This window comes from Odontesthes bonariensis, chromosome 24, assembly GCF_027942865.1.
Source record: "Odontesthes bonariensis isolate fOdoBon6 chromosome 24, fOdoBon6.hap1, whole genome shotgun sequence".
Classification (NCBI taxonomy): Eukaryota; Metazoa; Chordata; class Actinopteri; order Atheriniformes; family Atherinopsidae; genus Odontesthes; species Odontesthes bonariensis.
In genome coordinates, this window is record NC_134529.1 from 1,034,764 (window position 1) to 1,054,101 (window position 19,338).

The 19,338-nt window shown below is 49.7% G+C and overlaps 1 protein-coding gene across 4 annotated transcripts in view; it reads left to right on the forward strand.

Annotated features, from left to right (window-relative positions):
• Positions 1-1,797: 1,797 nt before the first annotated feature.
• cep170bb (centrosomal protein 170Bb) overlaps positions 1,798-19,338 on the forward strand; it is a 28,687-nt gene continuing 11,146 nt past the window's right edge. For 3 of the 4 annotated variants that reach the window (XM_075459308.1, XM_075459310.1, XM_075459309.1), the window contains exons 1-5: positions 8,799-9,464; positions 10,509-10,626; positions 14,368-14,469; positions 14,553-15,056; positions 17,679-18,739. In XM_075459308.1, the coding sequence (XP_075315423.1) occupies positions 10,536-10,626; positions 14,368-14,469; positions 14,553-15,056; positions 17,679-18,739 (1,758 nt within the window). In that variant the 5' untranslated portion in view covers positions 8,799-9,464; positions 10,509-10,535. Of the gene's footprint in view, positions 1,991-5,977; positions 6,116-6,233; positions 6,324-8,628; positions 8,708-8,798; positions 9,465-10,508; positions 10,627-14,367; positions 14,470-14,552; positions 15,057-17,678; positions 18,740-19,338 lie in introns of those variants that run through there. The other variant, XM_075459311.1, reaches the window with a different exon arrangement.

Genomic DNA, 19,338 nt, shown 5'->3' on the forward strand with positions numbered 1-19,338 from the left:
CAATGAAATGGTTCCTAAAGAACCAAAGGTCCAATGAAATGGTTCCTAAAGAACCAAAGGTCCAAAGAAATGGTTCCTAAAGAACCAAAGGTCCAAAGAAATGGTTCCTAAAGAACAAAAGGTCCAATGAAATGGTTCCTAAAGAACAAAAGGTCCAATGAAATGGTTCCTATTGAACAAAAGGTCCAAAGAAATGGTTCCTAAAGAACAAAAGGTCCAAAGAAATGGTTCCTAAAGAACAAAAGGTCCAAAGAAATGGTTCCTAAAGAACAAAAGGTCCAAAGAAATGGTTCCTAAAGAACCAAAGGTCCAATGAAATGGTTCCTAAAGAACCAAAGGTCCAATGAAATGGTTCCTAAAGAAACAAAGGTCCAAAGAAATGGTTCCTAAAGAGCCAAAGGTCCAATGAAATGGTTCCTAAAGAAACAAAGGTCCAATGAAATGGTTCCTAAAGAACAAAACGTCCAATGAAATGGTTCCTAAAGAAACAAAGGTCCAATGAAATGGTTCCTAAAGAAACAAAGGTCCAAAGAAATGGTTCCTAAAGAACAAAAGGTCCAAAGAAATGGTTCCTAAAGAACAAAAGGTCCAATGAAATGGTTCCTAAAGAGCCAAATGTCCAATGAAATGGTTCCTAAAAAACCAAAGGTCCAATGAAATGGTTCCTAAAGAAACAAAGGTCCAAAGAAATGGTTCCTAAAGAACAAAAGGTCCAATGAAATGGTTCCTAAAAAACCAAAGGTCCAAAGAAATGGTTCCTAAAGAACAAAAGGTCCAATGAAATGGTTCCTAAAGAACAAAAGGTCCAATGAAATGGTTCCTAAAGAACCAAAGGTCCAAAGAAATGGTTCCTAAAGAACAAAAGGTCCAATGAAATGGTTCCTAAAGAACAAAAGGTCCAATGAAATGGTTCCTAAAAAACCAAAGGTCCAATGAAATGGTTCCTAAAGAACAAAACGTCCAATGAAATGGTTCCTAAAGAAACAAAGGTCCAATGAAATGGTTCCTAAAGAAACAAAGGTCCAAAGAAATGGTTCCTAAAGAACAAAAGGTCCAAAGAAATGGTTCCTAAAGAACAAAAGGTCCAATGAAATGGTTCCTAAAGAACAAAAGGTCCAATGAAATGGTTCCTAAAGAACCAAAGGTCCATTGAGATGGTTTTATGTCTCACGGGTGAAGTGTATTTAAGGCTGAGCTTTGCATGTGACATCAGCTGTGAGTCTGAAAGAAACTCCAGATGTTAAAGCTCCAGATGTTAAAGCTCCAGCTGTGTTTTGGACCTGACTAAAAATATATATATGTGACGCTGCTGTCGGTGGTTATGACGTCACATGGCCCGCTCTTTGGCCCACACCTCCAGACCCGGTCCGGGGTCATGTGACTTCATCTGTTCATGACATCACCATGAAACGGGAGCAGCATGGGACAGATGCGGAGCCACGTGACCCTGAGAGCGACAGACTTCGTATCGATGGAGACATTGATGAAAACAGACCCCCCTTCACAATAAGAGCGCGCTCATTGCGACCGCTGAACAGAGCGTGCACGCGCACGTTCACAGGTAATCCTTAACACGCACGCTGCGGCCCCAGGGACCACAGCGGGGGTCTCCTGGGGGTCCTGGAGGCTTCGCGGGGTCTTAACTGTTAAACATGAAGACAAAGAAACGGGTTCACGTTTTAATTCAAGTCAGCAGCCGTGTTGTCACGTGACCAGAGAAATCAGGAGCGCGCTTTACTCTGACGGTCTGGTTGCTGCTTCCGGTGTCGTCGCCGCTAACGCGGTGCGTCTTGACGCAGCGGGTGGCCGCTGGTGCGTCAGGAGGAGGCAGACTGAGAGATGCCGTAACAGCCGCAGCATCACACCGACACCAGCAGAGACCCGATCCGCCTCCACCGTCCGGTTCCGCGGGCCGCAGCTGGTGCTCTGCCCGCCCCGAGGCGCGCCGGCCCGGATCAAAGGAGCGGAGGAGCGGCGGCCGCATGCGGAGGTGAGGAGGGGGAGGAGGAGGAGGAGGAGGAGGAGGGGGAGCGGACCGTCTGAGGTGGCTGCAGGCCGAACAGAACCAGCAGAACCAGCAGAACCGTGTTTCTCAGGTTCTGAGGCGGCAGCGGGACATGCGCTCCGCTCCTCCTGCATCCTGTTGTGTGCGCGTGCCAGCTTGCGCGCGTCTGTGGTATCCGGGCGCGGCTCGGTTGATGTGATGATGATGATGATGATGATGATGATGACAGGTAACCATCTCCAAGGTCGCGTTCAGCGGGTTTATGAAGCCTCGGGCCACGTGATGTGTGAGTGTTTCAGCTCCTGATCAGCTGATCGATCAGAACAGCTGATCATCAGAGGGATGAACGTAACACACCTGTTTAACACTCTGCTCACACGTGATCCGACCAGAACCAGAACCAGAAGCAGCTGCTGTCCTGCAGACAGAACTCAGGGCTGCAGAGTCCCTGGGATCTGTCTGCAGGAACTCCGGACACGCTGCCTCTGATTGGTCGGTTTCAGGGATGAAGAAGACCTCCTCTTCTTCCTGGTGAAGCTAACAGAACCACAGAAAGGGAAAGGGGCCCCCCTAACGGCCGACTGGGCCCCCCTAACGGCAGACTGGGCCCCCCTAACGGCAGACTGGGCCCCCCTAACGACCGACTGGGCCCCCTAACGGCAGACTGGGCCCCCCTAACGGCCGACTGGGCCCCCCTAACGACCGACTGGGCCCCTAACGGCAGACTGGCCCCCCTAACGGCAGACTGGGCCCCCCTAACGGCCGACTGGGCCCCCCTAACGACCGACTGGGCCCCTAACGGCAGACTGGGCCCCCTAACGGCAGACTGGGCCCCCCTAACGGCCGACTGGGCCCCTAACGGCAGACTGGGCCCCCTAACGGCAGACTGGGCCCCCTAACAGCAGACTGGGCCCCCCTAACGGCCGACTGGGCCCCCCTAACGACCGACTGGGCCCCCCTAACGACCGACTGGGCCCCCTAACGGCAGACTGGAACCCCCTAACGGCAGACTGGGCCCCCTAACAGCAGACTGGGCCCCCCTAACGACCGACTGGCCCCCTAACGGCCGACTGGGCCCCTAACGGCAGACTGGGCCCCCCTAACGGCCGACTGGCCCCCCTAACGACCGACTGGCCCCCTAACGGCAGACTGGGCCCCCTAACGGCAGACTGGGCCCCCCTAACGACAGACTGGGCCCCTCTAACGACTGACTGGGCCCCCCTAACGGCAGACTGGGCCCCCCTAACGACTGACTGGGCCCCCTAACGACTGACTGGGCCCCCTTAACGACCTACTGGGCCCCTAACGGCAGACTGGGCCCCCCTAACGACTGACTGGGCCCCCTAACGGCCGACTGGGCCCCTAACGGCAGACTGGGCCCCCCTAACGACCGACTGGCCCCCTAACGACCGACTGGGCCCCCTAACGGAAGACTGGGCAGACTGGGCCCCCCTAACGGCAGACTGGGCTCCTCTAACGACTGACTGGGCCCCCTAACGACTGACTGGGCCCCCCTAACGGCAGACTGGGCCCCCCTAACGACCGACTGGGCCCCTAACGGCAGACTGGGCCCCTCTAACGACTGACTGGGCCCCCCTAACGGCAGACTGGGCCCCCCTAACGACTGACTGGGCCCCCTAACGACTGACTGGGCCCCCCTAACGGCAGACTGGGCCCCCTAACGACTGACTGGGCCCCCTAACGACCGACTGGGCCCCCTAACGGAAGACTGGGCAGACTGGCCCCCCCTAACGGCAGACTGGGCCCCCCTAACGACTGACTGGGCCCCTCTAACGACTGACTGGGCCCCCTAACGACTGACTGGGCCCCCCTAACGGCAGACTGGGCCCCCCTAACGACCGACTGGGCCCCTAACGGCAGACTGGGCCCCTCTAACGACTGACTGGGCCCCCCTAACGGCAGACTGGGCCCCCTAACGACTGACTGGGCCCCCCTAACGACTGACTGGGCCCCTCTAACGACTGACTGGGCCCCCTAACGACTGACTGGGCCCCCCTAACGGCAGACTGGGCCCCCCTAACGACCGACTGGGCCCCTAACGGCAGACTGGGCCCCTCTAACGACTGACTGGGCCCCCCTAACGGCAGACTGGGCCCCCCTAACGGCAGACTGGGCCCCCTAACGACTGACTGGGCCCCCCTAACGACTGACTGGGCCCCCCTAACGACTGACTGGGCCCCCTAACGACTGACTGGGCCCCTCTAACGACTGACTGGGCCCCCCTAACGGCAGACTGGGCCCCCCTAACGACTGACTGGGCCCCCTAACGACTGACTGGGCCCCTCTAACGGCAGACTGGGCCCCCCTAACGGCAGACTGGGCCCCCCTAACGACTGACTGGGCCCCCCTAACGGCAGACTGGGCCCCCTAACGACTGACTGGGCCCCCCTAACGACCTACTGGCCCCCCTAACGACCGACTGGCCCCCTAACGACCGACTGGGCCCCCTAACGGCAGACTGGGGCCCCCTAACGACTGACTGGGCCCCCTAACGGCAGACTGGGCCCCCCTAACGACCTACTGGCCCCCCTAACGACCGACTGGGCCCCCTAACGGCAGACTGGGCCCCCTAACGACCTACTGGCCCCCCTAACGACTGACTGGCCCCCTAACGACTGACTGGGCCCCCCTAACGACCTACTGGCCCCCCTAACGACTGACTGGCCCCCTAACGACTGACTGGGCCCCCCTAACGACCTACTGGCCCCCCTAACGACTGACTGGGCCCCCTAACGGCAGACTGGGCCCCCTAACGACCTACTGGCCCCCCTAACGACTGACTGGCCCCCTAACGACTGACTGGGCCCCCCTAACGACTGACTGGCCCCCTAACGACCTACTGGCCCCCCTAACGACCTACTGGCCCCCCTAACGACCTACTGGCCCCCCTAACGACTGACTGGGCCCCTCTAACGACTGACTGGGCCCCCTAACGGCAGACTGGGCCCCCTAACGACCTACTGGCCCCCTAACGACCTACTGGCCCCCTAACGACCTACTGGCCCCCCTAACGACCTACTGGCTCCCCTAATACCGACTGGGCCCCCTAACGGCAGGCTGGGCCCCTCTAACGGCAGACTGGGCCCCCCTAACGGCAGGCTGGGCCCCCTAACGGCAGACTGGGCCCCCCTAACAGCCGACTGGGCCCCCTAACGGCAGGCTGGGCCCCTCTAACGGCAGACTGGGCCCCCCTAACGACTGACTGGGCCCCCCTAACGGAAGACTGGGCAGACTGGGCCCCCCTAACGACTGACTGGGCCCCTCTAACGACTGACTGGGCCCCCCTAACGGAAGACTGGGCAGACTGGGCCCCCCTAACGGCAGACTGGGCCCCCTAACGGCAGACTGGGCCCCCCTAACGGCAGGCTGGGCCCCTCTAACGGCAGACTGGGCCCCCCTAACGACTGAATGGGCCCCCCTAACGGAAGACTGGGCAGACTGGGCCCCCCTAACGGCAGACTGGGCCCCCTAACGGCAGACTGGGCCCCCCTAACGACTGACTGGGCCCCCCTAACGGAAGACTGGGCAGACTGGGCCCCCCTAACGGCAGACTGGGCCCCCTAACGGCAGACTGGGCCCCCCTAACGGCAGACTGGGCCCCCTAACGGCAGACTGGGCCCCCCTAACGACCTACTGGCCCCCCTAACGACCGACTGGGCCCCCTAACGGCAGACTGGGCCCCCCTAACGGCAGACTGGGCCCCCCTAACGACCTACTGGCCCCTGGGCCCCCTAACGGCAGACTGGGGCCCCCTAACGACCGACTGGGCCCCCTAACGGCAGACTGGGGCCCCCTAACGACTGACTGGGCCCCCCTAACGGAAGACTGGGCAGACTGGGCCCCCCTAACGGCAGACTGGGCCCCCTAACGGCAGACTGGCCCCCCTAACGGCCGACTGGCCCCCCTAACAGCCTCATCTTCCTCTCTGTGTCTCTGGCCTCCGTTTCCCAGGATGCTCTGGGGTTTCCCAGCAGCCCCCTGAAGATGAGCGTGACATCATGGTTCCTGGTGAGCAGCTCGGGCACTCGGCACCGCCTCCCCAGAGAGATGATCTTCGTGGGCCGAGAGGACTGCGAGCTGATGCTGCAGGTGCGTGATGATGTCACTCTGGTTGTTCTGTTGGTCGTCGTGGTTACGCTGCTCAGACGCTGTGGTTCTGTTGGTTGCCATGGTTACGCTGCTCACACTCCGTGTGTGTGTGTTGCAGTCGCGCAGCGTGGACAAACAACACGCCGTCATCAACTACAACCCGACGACCGACGAACACCTGGTGAAGGACCTGGGGAGCCTGAACGGGGTGAGGCGATGACATCACAGCCATCATCCAATCAGCTGGTGGGGGGGTTACTACATACTGCATACTACATATTGCATACTACATACTACATTCTACATACTACATACTACATACTGCATACTACATTCTACATACTACATACTACATACTGCATACTACATTCTACATACTACATACTACATACTGCATACTACATACTACATACTGCATACTACATACTGCATACTACATACTACATTCTACATACTACATACTGCATACTACATACTACATACTGCATACTACATACTACATACTGCATACTACACACTGCATACTACATACTACATTCTACATATTACATACTGCATACTACATACTGCATACTACATACTACATTCTACATACTACATACTACATTCTACATACTACATACTGCATACTACATACTGCATACTACATACTACATTCTACATACTACATACTGCATACTACATACTGCATACTACATACTACATACTACATACTACATACTACATACTGCATACTACATACTACATACATTCTACATACTACATACTGCATACTACATACTACATACTACATTCTACATACTACATACTACATACTGCATACTGCATACTACATTCTACATACTACATACTACATACTGCATACTACATACTGCATACTACATACTACATACTACATACATTCTACATACTACATACTGCATACTACATACTACATTCTACATACTACATACTGCATACTACATTCTACATACTGCATACTACATACTACATACTACATACTGCATACTACATACTGCATACTACATACTGCATACTACATACTACATACTACATACTGCATACTACATACTACATTCTACATACTACATACTGCATACTACATTCTACATACTACATACTGCATACTACATACTACATACTACATACTGCATACTACATACTACATTCTACATACTACATACTGCATACTACATTCTACATACTACATACTGCATACTACATACTACATACTACATACTGCATACTACATACTGCATACTACATTCTACATACTACATACTACATTCTACATACTACATACTACATACTACATACTGCATACTACATACTGCATACTACATACTGCATACTACATACTACATACTACATTCTACATACTGCATACTACATACTACATACTACATTCTACATACTACATACTGCATACTACATACTACATACTACATACTGCATACTACATACTGCATACTACATACTGCATACTACATACTACATACTACATACTACATTCTACATACTACATACTGCATACTACATACTGCATACTACATACTACATACTACATTCTACATACTGCATACTACATACTACATACTACATACTACATTCTACATACTACATACTGCATACTACATACTGCATACTACATACTGCATACTACATACTACATACTACATTCTACATACTGCATACTACATACTGCATACTACATACTACATACTACATACTGCATACTACATTCTACATACTACAAACTGCATACTGCATACTACATACTGCATACTACATACTACATACTACATTCTACATACTGCATACTACATACTGCATACTACATTCTACATACTACATACTGCATACTATATACTACATACTGATCGATCAGACAGTATGCAGAGCGTTTACCCACAATGCATTTCGCTACTGCCCGAGCAGAAATCAGCCGGCCTGAAGCTGATTTCTCTTAAGCTCTAAACTCTGTAAACTTTAGCAACATTTGAAACATTTTCAGGTGAGAAAGTAGTCGTTTAGATCCCCAACGTGTTGAAAACCTGACAAAATACCGGCTGTTTACAGTTTTGTTCCCACGAATTCGGCGCTACTAAAGCTAGCCGCAGTGAGCTAACGCACTTCCTGTTATTTTCACAAAATAAAATACCCGTTGCCTTTTACCATAGGGAAAGCCATTACCATACAATTGGTGCTTTTGTTTTGAAAACAGGAAGTGAACCTACCCTCGTTGTAGCTAGCTTGAAACTGCCGTTTTGACAGGAAATGACGATCGGCGACGTCACGTTACGTTGCATCTTGGGTAGTTTGAGTATGAGTAGTAACCTCATGATGCATACCCAACATTTCAGAGAATCTAGTATGCATCCGGGAACTAAAAAAAGTTAAAGTTAGTATGAGTAGTAGGTGAAGTATGCGGTTTCGAACACAGCCATGTTTTGGTAGGTTTTATGTTGATGCGTTTGATGATGTCATAGTTGTTGTTTGTTTTTCTCCTTCAGACGTTTGTGAACGACCTGCGGATCCCTGATCAGACCTACATCACCCTCAAACTGTCCGACATCATCCGCTTTGGATACGATATCCTTCTGTGTTCATCCATCCGAACCTTTAACCAGGAATAAAAACTCTTTAGATTAAAAGTCTCAGCTTAAATCTGGCACCTTCAGATTAACTCTAATAGTTAATAACTTCCTGTACTTTAAACTGAGAGGTGGAGCTCTGAAGCTGATCTGGGAGCTTTATAAATGTTTGAATCTACAGAAGAACGAGGCCGAGTCATCAGTTTGGATTCACAGATATCTGTACTGGACCTGAAAAAAGTTTCAGTGCAATCTGTTGGTTTCCTTAGCTAGGAAATTGTTTTTGAATTGGCTCTATATGAACGAATTGGATTATTTTATGAATAATTATGATTACAATTAATTGAATTCCAATTGGCTTGAATTGGACTTTATTATCTAAGTGCCTTGAGATGACATTTGTTGTATTTGGCGCTATATAAATAAAAATGAAATGAATTGAATTGAATTGAATAGGGACAATAGACAGAAGATTCAGGATATAAGTTTAGTTTTATTGGCATTCAAAACAAGTTTTAACTCACACCAAGTTTGCAGGAAAGTATTAAAAGCTTTATATAAAGGGCCCCAGGATTGAGCCCTGAGGAACGCCCTTGAGTAAACTCCAGTAGCTGGAAGCGCTACCTGCTACTGATACACGTCATTTTCAAAGTGTATTTTTGTTGGTTTCAGTATTTTTCTGAGCTGTTTCTCCACATTCTCACGTCTACGTTCTGGAGAAAAGTCAACACAAAGTCCCGGAGGAGGCCCTGAAGGTCAGTGTGTTCGCACTTCAGCCTGCAGGTGGCAGCGTTTACACAGTTTCCCACCTGTGACACTGATTCATGACGTCAAACCACACCAGGAAACACAATTTTAACCATTTTAAAAGTGTCAACGCTGAAGTTAGTGTCATGTTTGGACTCAAAATCAACATTCATAGCACAGCTGCTGATTCTCTAGTTTAGTTTCGTACACATAAGTCCAAACTATGCCATGATGTGTTTTTACTTTTACTCATTGAAGCAATAAATTGACACATAAAGTTGTTTAATAACCAAAATGCTGTGAAAAAAAGTACATATTTTTTTATAACTTAATTTTTATTCATTTTTTCACAATGGTAACATGACAAGTCAAATTTTCCTTCATGTACATGTTTACAGCTGCACATCATCTTAGCAAAATCAACAGTCATGAAATATAGTAGTTCAATAAATGAAAACTAATAAAACATAGGACCAATTACACAGATTTGAAGTGAAAATTAAATAAAGATAAATAACTGAACATAATTTAGAAAAAAAAGATAATTTTAATAGTAGTGATAATTTGAAAGGGAAAAAAAATAATATAAGTAGAAAAAATAAATTATTTTTTTAAAAGGAAGGAGAGAAAGAAGGGAGGAAAGAGAAAAAAGAAAGAAAAGAAAAGGAAAGATCCACTCTCGGTATCAAATGACTGGCGGTGTGAATGTATTTAGTACCTAACCAGAAGTCTTATGCTATATACTTACTGTATTAGCAGAGCTATAACAGGTTTCCATCGTTTAATAAAAATAGGTGAAAAAAAGGATTTGAAGTTAACAACCTCTCTATGATGGCTTTGTCCCCAGAATGATGGAACTAACGTGATATTTACCAGATATCCTTTTTCATTTTCTGTCTTCCTTCAGTGTTATAACACCATGAAAATGTAAAACACGGTTTGGTTTATACGTGTCACTGCTCAGTGTGAGTCCTCTCTGTTATGAATACAGATGATGTAGAAACATCTGTCAGTTCTGTGAGCTCTGATCGAACATCAAACTGTTGTTGCAGCACGAGAAGTACAGCAGCCAGCTGCAGATGAGCCTGAAGGCCGCCGAGGTGAAGAGGAGCGAGGAGGACGAGCGGCCGCGAGGCGACAAAACGCAGAGCACAAAGAGCCTGCCACAAGGTACCAACAATTACACTCAGTTTTATTCATAAAAAACAGATCAAATGTCATAAAAAACAGATCAAATGTCATAAAAAACAGATCAAATGTCATAAAAAACAGATCAAATGTCATAAAAAACAAATTAAATGTCATCATCATCATCATCAAACTTTATTATATAGCCTTTTAACACAGCCGTAGCTGAAACAAAGTGCTGTACAACACAAAATAAAACAAGGCTTAAAACACAAGAACAATGTAAAAACAACAACAATATTAAAATAATAAAAACAATAAAACAATACTAGAAACAGCGTCTCATGCTGGGTTAAAAGCCAGGGAATAAAAATGGGTCTTAAGACGGGTTTTAAAAATGGGCAGTGAAGGGGTTTGTCTGATGTAAAATGGGAGGTCGTTCCACAGTTTGGAACCGGCAAAGGAAAAGGCTCTGTCTCCTCTGAGCTTCCGTTTGGCCCTCGGTACCTCCAGGAGCAGCTGATCAGCTGACCTGAGGCATCGGGCAGGAGCATGGAGCAGCTCAGAGAGGTAAGGCGGGGCGAGTCCATTTAAAGATTTAAAAACAAATTAAAGAATCTTAAAATGGACTCTAAAATGCACAGGCAGCCAGTGGAGGGAGGCTAAAATGGGAGTGATGTGCTCCCTCTTAGGTGTTCCAGTCAGGAGGCGAGCGGCAGCGTTTTGAACCAACTGGAGACGTGTGAGGGAGGACTGGCTGACTCCAAGATAAAGTGCACTGCAGTAATCCAGCCGTGATGTGATGAAGGCGTGGATTACTGTCTCAAAGTACGAGCGTGCGAGGAATGGCTTCACCTTTGCCAGCTGCCTGAGATAAAAAAAGCTGGACTTCACAACTGCACAAATTTGCCGGTCCAATTTAAAATCACTGTCCATCTTAAAACCCAAGTTTGTGACTGTTGGCTTCCTGTATTGCACCGAGGGGCCCAAGTCAACAGGAGGAGATTCACAGGAGCCACTGGGACCAAACACCATCACTTCTGTCTTCTTCTCGTTAAATTTTAAAAAGTTTAAGGACATCCAGACTTTAATGTCCTCAAGACATAACAGAAGTGGTTTCAGAGAGAAAGCATTTTTCTTCTTTAGGGGCACATAGATCTGGCTGTCATCAGCATAGCAATGGAAGGAGATACCATGCTTTCTCAGGATGGAACCCAGGGGCAGCAAGTACAGAGAGAAAAGCAGGGGCCCTAAAATTGAACCCTGCGGAACCCCATATGACAGCGGAGCAGAGCGGGACTCTGAAGCACCAAGGCTCACGCACATGGTTCTGTCTGCCAGATAGGACTTGAACCAGTCCAGGGCGATACCAGAGATGCCCACTAGGTGCTGCAACCGAAGCACCAAAATGTTGTGGTCCACAGTATCGAAAGCTGCGGTTAAGTCCAGGAGGATAAGAGTCACATAGTGTCCAGAGTCATTCGCCAGGAGGATGTCATTAAAAACTCTTAATAAAGCTGACTCTGTGCTATGCAGTGTTTTAAAACCGGACTGGAAGACCTCCTGGACATCATGCTCATCCAGGAATGATTTCAGTTGAGTATAAACAACTTTTTCCAAAATCTTTGAAATAAAAGGAAGCTTGGAGATGGGTCTAAAACACCAGGATCAAGACTGGGTTTCTTAAGCAGGGGTTGCACCACAGCATGTTTAAAACTTTGGGGGACAACACCAGAAGACAGACTGCTGTTAATAATGTCCAGAACCGACTGCCCGATACTAGGAAAGACTTCTTTAAAAAAGTGAGGCGGGACAGTGTCACAGGGAGAACCTGATGGCTTAATCTGGCCAAACACATCCTCTAAGGCCTTCAGAGACACAGGCTCAAACAAGTCAAACACAGCCGAGCAAGGAGCAGGGTCAGAGGGGTCAGATGCAGGAGTGCAGATGAGAGACCTTGCAATAGTAACCTTATCCATAAAAAAGTGCAGGAAGCTATTGCACATTTCAGGGGATACCTCTGTGCACCCAGGCTGGGGGGGGTTAAGAACGGATTCAACTGTTTTAAATAGTACACGGGGGTTGTGACGATTAGAGTCGATAAGGTTAGAAAGGTATTCCCTTCTGGCCTCTTTTACAGTGCTCTGGTAGCAGCGCCAACAGTCCTTTAGGATTTGGTGGGAAATCTGCAGCTTGTCCTTCTTCCACCTGCGTTCAGCTTTTCGGCACTCCTGTCTAGCTGCGCGAGTTATCCCATTAAACCAGGGCTCAGGTTTAGCTTTGGGCTGCACAGCTTTTAATGGCGCCACAGAGTCCAGTATGGTCCGACAGGAGGAGTGAAACCGAGAACTGAGCTCCTCCGTATTTGCAGATTTTGAGCCAGAGGGGACACACAGCTGGTTAAAAGCAGAGGAGAACAGACCAGCAGTGACAGGGTTAAAAATCCGACGGCTCCGAGCAGGAGCGCCAGATTTAACTGCAGCGCGAGAAAAGGCAGCTTCAAACAGCACAGGCAAATGATCAGAAAACACATTGTCACAGATTTCCAGGTTGGACACCGACAAACCATGAGAGAGGACAAGGTCTAACGTGTGTCCATGTTCGTGCGTGGGACCAGCCACACACTGCACCAAATTAAAAGAGTCAATGAGGCTTAAAAAGTCCTTCACCAACGGCTTGTCAGGACAACACACATGGATGTTAAAATCCCCCACTAGGAGAACACGGTCATACTTGGGCATAATTTCAGCCAGCAGACCAGAGAAGTCATTTAAAAAGTCCTTATTGTATTTGGGGGGCCGGTAGATGACGGCACACAGCACCGGATCGGAACGATCCACCTCAAAGAAATTTGCCTCAAAACTGGAAAAGCAGGACGAGACGGCGCACTGCTTACATTTAAAAGCATCCTTAAAAACAGTCGCCGTTCCTCCTCCACGGCCCGACATCCGCGGGGAGTTAAAATAAGAACAGCCAGCCGGTAGAAGTTCGACCAGAGGGCTGCACTCACCGGCAACGATCCAAGTCTCTGTCACGCAGAGAAAATCCAGGCCACGAGAGTGGAAGAAATCCCTCAGAATAAACGTTTTGTTTGCCAGTGATCTGGCGTTCACCAGGCCGATCCTGGCGGGCTTCGGGGGCTGTGGTTCGGCGGATCCGCAAGACCGTGGCAGCGTCTTCAGGAACTGAAGGTTCACTCCACGCTGGGAAAGCCGAGGAGGGCCGCGGCGGCGGCGCTGGAATCCCTCGAACGATCCGGTGACAGGTACAAGGCAGGGATCTATTGGATCCAGGAAACGGCGTGGCACAACAAAAGGGTGGATTAATCCAAGTCCTGTTCGGGAAATGGTCAAAGATCCTGCCAGCCAGACTTTAAGTTTCACCAGCCGACCGCCGCGTTTGCCGCGGCGACGGAGACGCTTCCGCCGAGAGGGTAGGGCCAAGGCCCGGTACAGGTAAGTCGGAATCCCCGCCAGTAGCGGGGGCACAGTTTTCTGCCCACCATGCTCAAACGCACCCAAAGAACTGACATTATATCAAAGATCTAAAAGAAATTGTCATAAAAAACAAATCAAATGTCATCTCAGGCCACATCAACACAGTTCATTCAATTCCAAATTGGTCCAACTCATAAAGATTGTGTTTTGATGATTTTCAGCAGTTTTAAATCTGTAGTTTCAGTTCAGTTGAGTCATGAAGGAGAACATCTGATTTCACACATCCGGGTGGCCTCACTGATGCCTGTTGAATTGATGTATCAGGATCTGTGTTGTTGTGTTGCAGACTCTCAGGTGAGCCGGCCCACTCCGCTGTACGGCCAGCCGTCCTGGTGGGGAGAGGAGGATTATGGGAGTAAAGTCCCGAGCGGCGAGGACCCTCATCCAGGTAAAGTTTTCCTTCGTAAATCAAAATGTTTACGTCTCTGTAGCCGATCGTTTGGTCTTTCCTGACGTCTCTGTTTCCGTCAGACGTCCACAGAGACGCCGGGTCTGTGGATCCGGACTTTCCCGAACCAAAGACCATGTTTCCGTCCTACCACCGCGAACCCAGCTACTTTGAGATCCCCACCAAGGACTTCCAGCATCCCAAAACGCCGGGGGCGGAGCTCCACGAGATCCCCACCAAGGACACGGACCCCCCCCCGGCTCCGCCCTCCCCTCCCACCCCGACGCCCCCCGCCGTCCAAAGCCACGCCTCCTTCACCATCGAGTTCGATGACTGCATGCCCGGCAAGATCAAGATCAAAGACCACGTCACCAAGTTCTCCACCCGCCAGAGGAAGCCACAGGCCACGCCCACCAGAGCCGCCAGAGCCGCCATCACGGCGGCGTCCGCGGAACTTATGTCAGCCGAGAGCAAGGTGGCCGACTGGCTGGTCCACAGTGATGTCACCATGATGAGGAGGCGGGCGCCGTGCGAGGACGCCTACAGCACAAAGAGCGACCTCGCCGTGAACATCAAGACCCTCAAAGGTCAGTCACCTTAAAGGACCAGACCGATCATGTTCCCTGCAGAGCCGCATATAGAGAGAGTTCGGCCAACTGGAATCATGGGCGCCATGTTCGCTACCAGCGGCGAAGATTCCACAGCGTGAGCCTATGGGCCGCATATGTCAGAATCGCTGAATTTAAAATACAAATAAGGCTCCATATATCATCAAACTTCGCTTGTAGTATTATCAAGATCCCTCCATATGAACTCAAACATTAAGAACATCGTTCGCATACAAGGAGTTTGCTTAAAAGAGGTTCTTTGTTAACACAGGACCTAACTCATCAATCTCTCATTTCACAAACACATGCATGAATAAAACTCTCATTTCTAAATTGGCCAAATACACACAAGTTCAATACATCCAAAATGTTCATGACTAACTTCTGAATTCTTCACAAAGTTACAGTTTTTTTGCGAAATACATAAGAAAATGATAACGCGATTGACAGTATAGGATGAGGCTTCAGTAAGATGTAAATCGCGGGAATAAAGGACCAAACATTAGCCCGATAGCAGTAATAACTTAGTAACTGAGGCAAAGTTATGTGTTACCGAAATGTGGCTGTCTACATCGACATGAATTAAATGCACACGTCGTTTTCACAGCAGGTGTTATATTGCATCCGAGTTACTGATGTTATGACAGTAGCTGCTAATTTTCTAACTAGCATAAGGTTAGCATAAGGCTTGACTAACTTCAAAGTTAATTCATTTCTTACGCGGTGTCAGGAGTTTTTGAGAGCATGGTATATATTAATGCTATTATGACTTTATTTTTTTAAGTAATTGTTAACAAAAGTCAGAGAAAAAAATGACATTTACCTCACACAACACGGAGAAATCTGTCGCTTTCCAGTCCTTCCTTCTGACCTTAATCTCCCATAATTCCCTCCGTTTTTTGTCACGGTGGAAACGGTGTAGTTGTTTCCCCTGAGCCGGTCTTACACTGCAGCCATATGCACTGCAGCCATATGCACTGCAGCCATATGCACTGCAGCCATATGCACTGCAGCCATATGCACTGCAGCCATATGCACTGCAGCCATATGCACTGCAGCCATATGCACTGCAGCCATATGCACTGCAGCCATATGCACTGCAGCCATATGCACCGCAGCCATATGCACCGCAGCCATATGCACCGCAGCGTCATGTCTGAAATAAAAGGTTTGATAGCCTGTAGGTTTGATTTGACCGGCCTGGTCGACAGCAGATAGAAACAGGGCCGCTCAAAGCTTTGGTGCAAAGGTGAAGGCAGGTTTATCTGTACGGCACAATTTAACTACAGGGCGATTCAAAGTGCTTTACAGAGACATTAAAACAGTAGAAATAAAAAGCATGATTTAAATTTTAAACAAAAAGGAAAGAAATAAGAACAATAGATAAAATCAGATAAAATCAGGAGTTAAAATGTGATTAAGTTTGGAGCTTTATCCAAACGCAGCTGAAAATAGGTGCGTCCTAAACACACTGAGTGTTTCAGCTGATCTGAGGCTTTCTGGGAGTTTGTTCCAGACATGTGGAGCATAGAAGCTGAACGCAGCTCCTCCATGTCTGGTTCTGACTCTGGGAACTGATAGAAGACCGGATCCAGATGAGCTGAGGGGTCTGGAAGGTTCATACTGGGTCAGGAGGTCCCTGATGCATTCTGGTCCTGGACCATTCAGATCTTTATAGAGCAGCATCAGAACTTTAAAGTCTGTCCTCTGATGGACAGGCAGCCGGTGTAAAGACCTCAGAGCTGCACTGACGGGGTCCAGTTCAAGGCATATGCCAACTATGCGGTCGCTTAGGGCCCCCACGCCACCAGGGGGCCCCAGAGAGCACCGAGACGTTGTAATAAAAAAGTAAATATATAAATGAAATTAAAATAACATTGAATAATTTAAACTAAATTATATTACACCAGAAAAAAAATTAATTAATTTTGACAAAATACTAATACTAGGTTAATTTATGCCTCCTGTTGGCTGCTGCCACCGTTGGGCAAAATTATTTAAGTATTGTATTTATTATTTAATTATTTAATTTTGATTAAAACTTTATTTTTCTGTAAGATAATGTGAATGTCATTTGATTCCATTTTGTATTTTGAACATTTTGCACATCTGAAAGAAATTAAACTATTTAACGTGTTTACTATAAATGCAGTCTCCAGCCTGCTGATGTTACTTTCAAATAGTTAAATTAATGAGTCATACTTATACATCACTCTTTATGTAGAAGTTAATTAAACCATTTTTATGAGTTTGCTATCCCTTTAAGGTTAAAAACAAGAATGACACCTGTATAATGTAAGATGATTACAAATAATGCTAATGATTGTGGGTCCGTTACACACAGAACAGTGTAGCCTGTGGAATAATGAGGCATCTGGAGCTGAGGTGATGGTAGGGGGGCCCCAAATGAAATTCTGCTTAAGGCCCCATAAAGGCTTGGGCCGGCCCTGGTCCAGTTCTTTGGTCTCAGTGAGGACAAATTCTCCATAAATCTCTCCCCTGAACTCGCTGTAATGAGCCAGTTGGAGTCGGAGCTGCAGAGCTGTGTGCCGGCTGAACGCTTCTCTGTGAGATCCTCACGTGTTTCCGTTCTGTCGGCAGGTCACCATCATGAGGACGGAACTCAGAGTGATTCAGAGGATCCGGCGGTCCAAGCCCAAAGCGAGCTCCACTGCTCCGTCCAGCCCGAGCTGCCTGAAGCGCCGCAGCAGCCCGTCCCATCGGACCGCCTCCCCGCTCCCACCCCGAAGCTCCACCAGCCGCTGCAGTACTCTCCACCCAGACGGGCCCCGGCCTCGCCCGTGGCCCCCGAGCGGCCCCTGTCCCAGAGCCCCCCCCGGCCCCCGGCGTCCCCCACAGAAACGCCCCAGCAGGGGCCTCCTGAGCACCTCAGCCAGCAGGCCTTCATCATCGAGTTCTTCGACGACAACCCGCGCAAGAAGCGCTCGCAGTCCTTCACCCACAACCCCGCCCACGCCGACTCCTACTCTGCGCTGAAGGCCAAACTGGAGAGGCGGAAAGGGGGCGAGAGGCCGGCGTCGGTGCACGGCCACGTGCCCCCCACCCAGCAGGTGACGGTCCCCCTGAAGGCTCAGGGCCCGCCGGGCCCCCAGAGGTCCAGCTCTCTGAAGAGGGAGAAGACGGAGGGGGAGGCGGCCTCGGCCGGCTCTGCTGCTCGCTCCTCGCCGGGCGTCACCGTCCGACCTTTCGGCAGCGTGGGGAAGAAGTCTAAGCTGGCTCAGGAGTTCGCTGCTGAGTTCCTGAAGGACTCCGGCCAGAGGGACGCCTCCCCGACCAGGGACAAGACGTCCCCCCCCCCCATGTCTGCCCCACCGGTGATGGTGTCCCACCCTCAGATTCCCTCCCCACTAAACCCTCCGGCCCCTTCCTCGGCGTCCTACCCCTCCTCCCCCTTACAGACCCCGACCCCTCAATGCTCCATCCTGCCGAGCACCCCCGGCCGGACGGCCTCACCGATCCACCCGCCCGGGCCCCCCGGGCCCCCCATGCTGCCCCTGGGCGTCCGGGGAGGAGACCCCAAAGGGCCCCAGAGGACGGCGAGGAACGAGGAGGACGACAGTCTGAGCGATGCGGGGACCTACACCATCGAGACGGAGTCGCAGGACAGAGAGGTGGAGGAGGCTCGCAACATGATCGACCAGGTGAGTTTTCAGCCTCAGATTCTTTGGTTTAACACATTTAGGCCGGGAAAGCATCGCCGCATTTCTACCTTTAAAGCCGGCGGCGCTGTTGGGTTATTCTACCTTTAAAGCCGGGGGCGCTGTTGGGTTATTCTACCTTTAAAGCCGGGGGCGCTGTTGGGTTATTCTACCTTTAAAGCCGGGGGCGCTGTTGGGTTATTCTACCTTTAAAGCCGGGGGCGCTGTTGGGTTATTCTACCTTTAAAGCCGGGGGCGCTGTTGGGTTATTCTACCTTTAAAGCCGGGGGCGCTGTTGGGTTATTCTACCTTTAAAGCCGGGGGCGCTGTTGGGTTATTCTACCTTTAAAGCCGGGGGCGCTGTTGGGTTATTCTACCTTTAAAGCCGGGGGCCCTGTTGGGTTATTCTACCTTTAAAGCCGGGGGCGCTGTTGGGTTATTCTACCTTTAAAGCCGGGGGCGCTGTTGGGTTATTCTACCTTTAAAGCCGGGGGCGCTGTTGCGTTATTCTACCTTTAAAGCCGGGAAAGCGTACACGTCTTTTTCCCTGTATGTAGAAAACATGGCTGCTATGCCCCGGCCTTAAAGGTAGAATAACACAC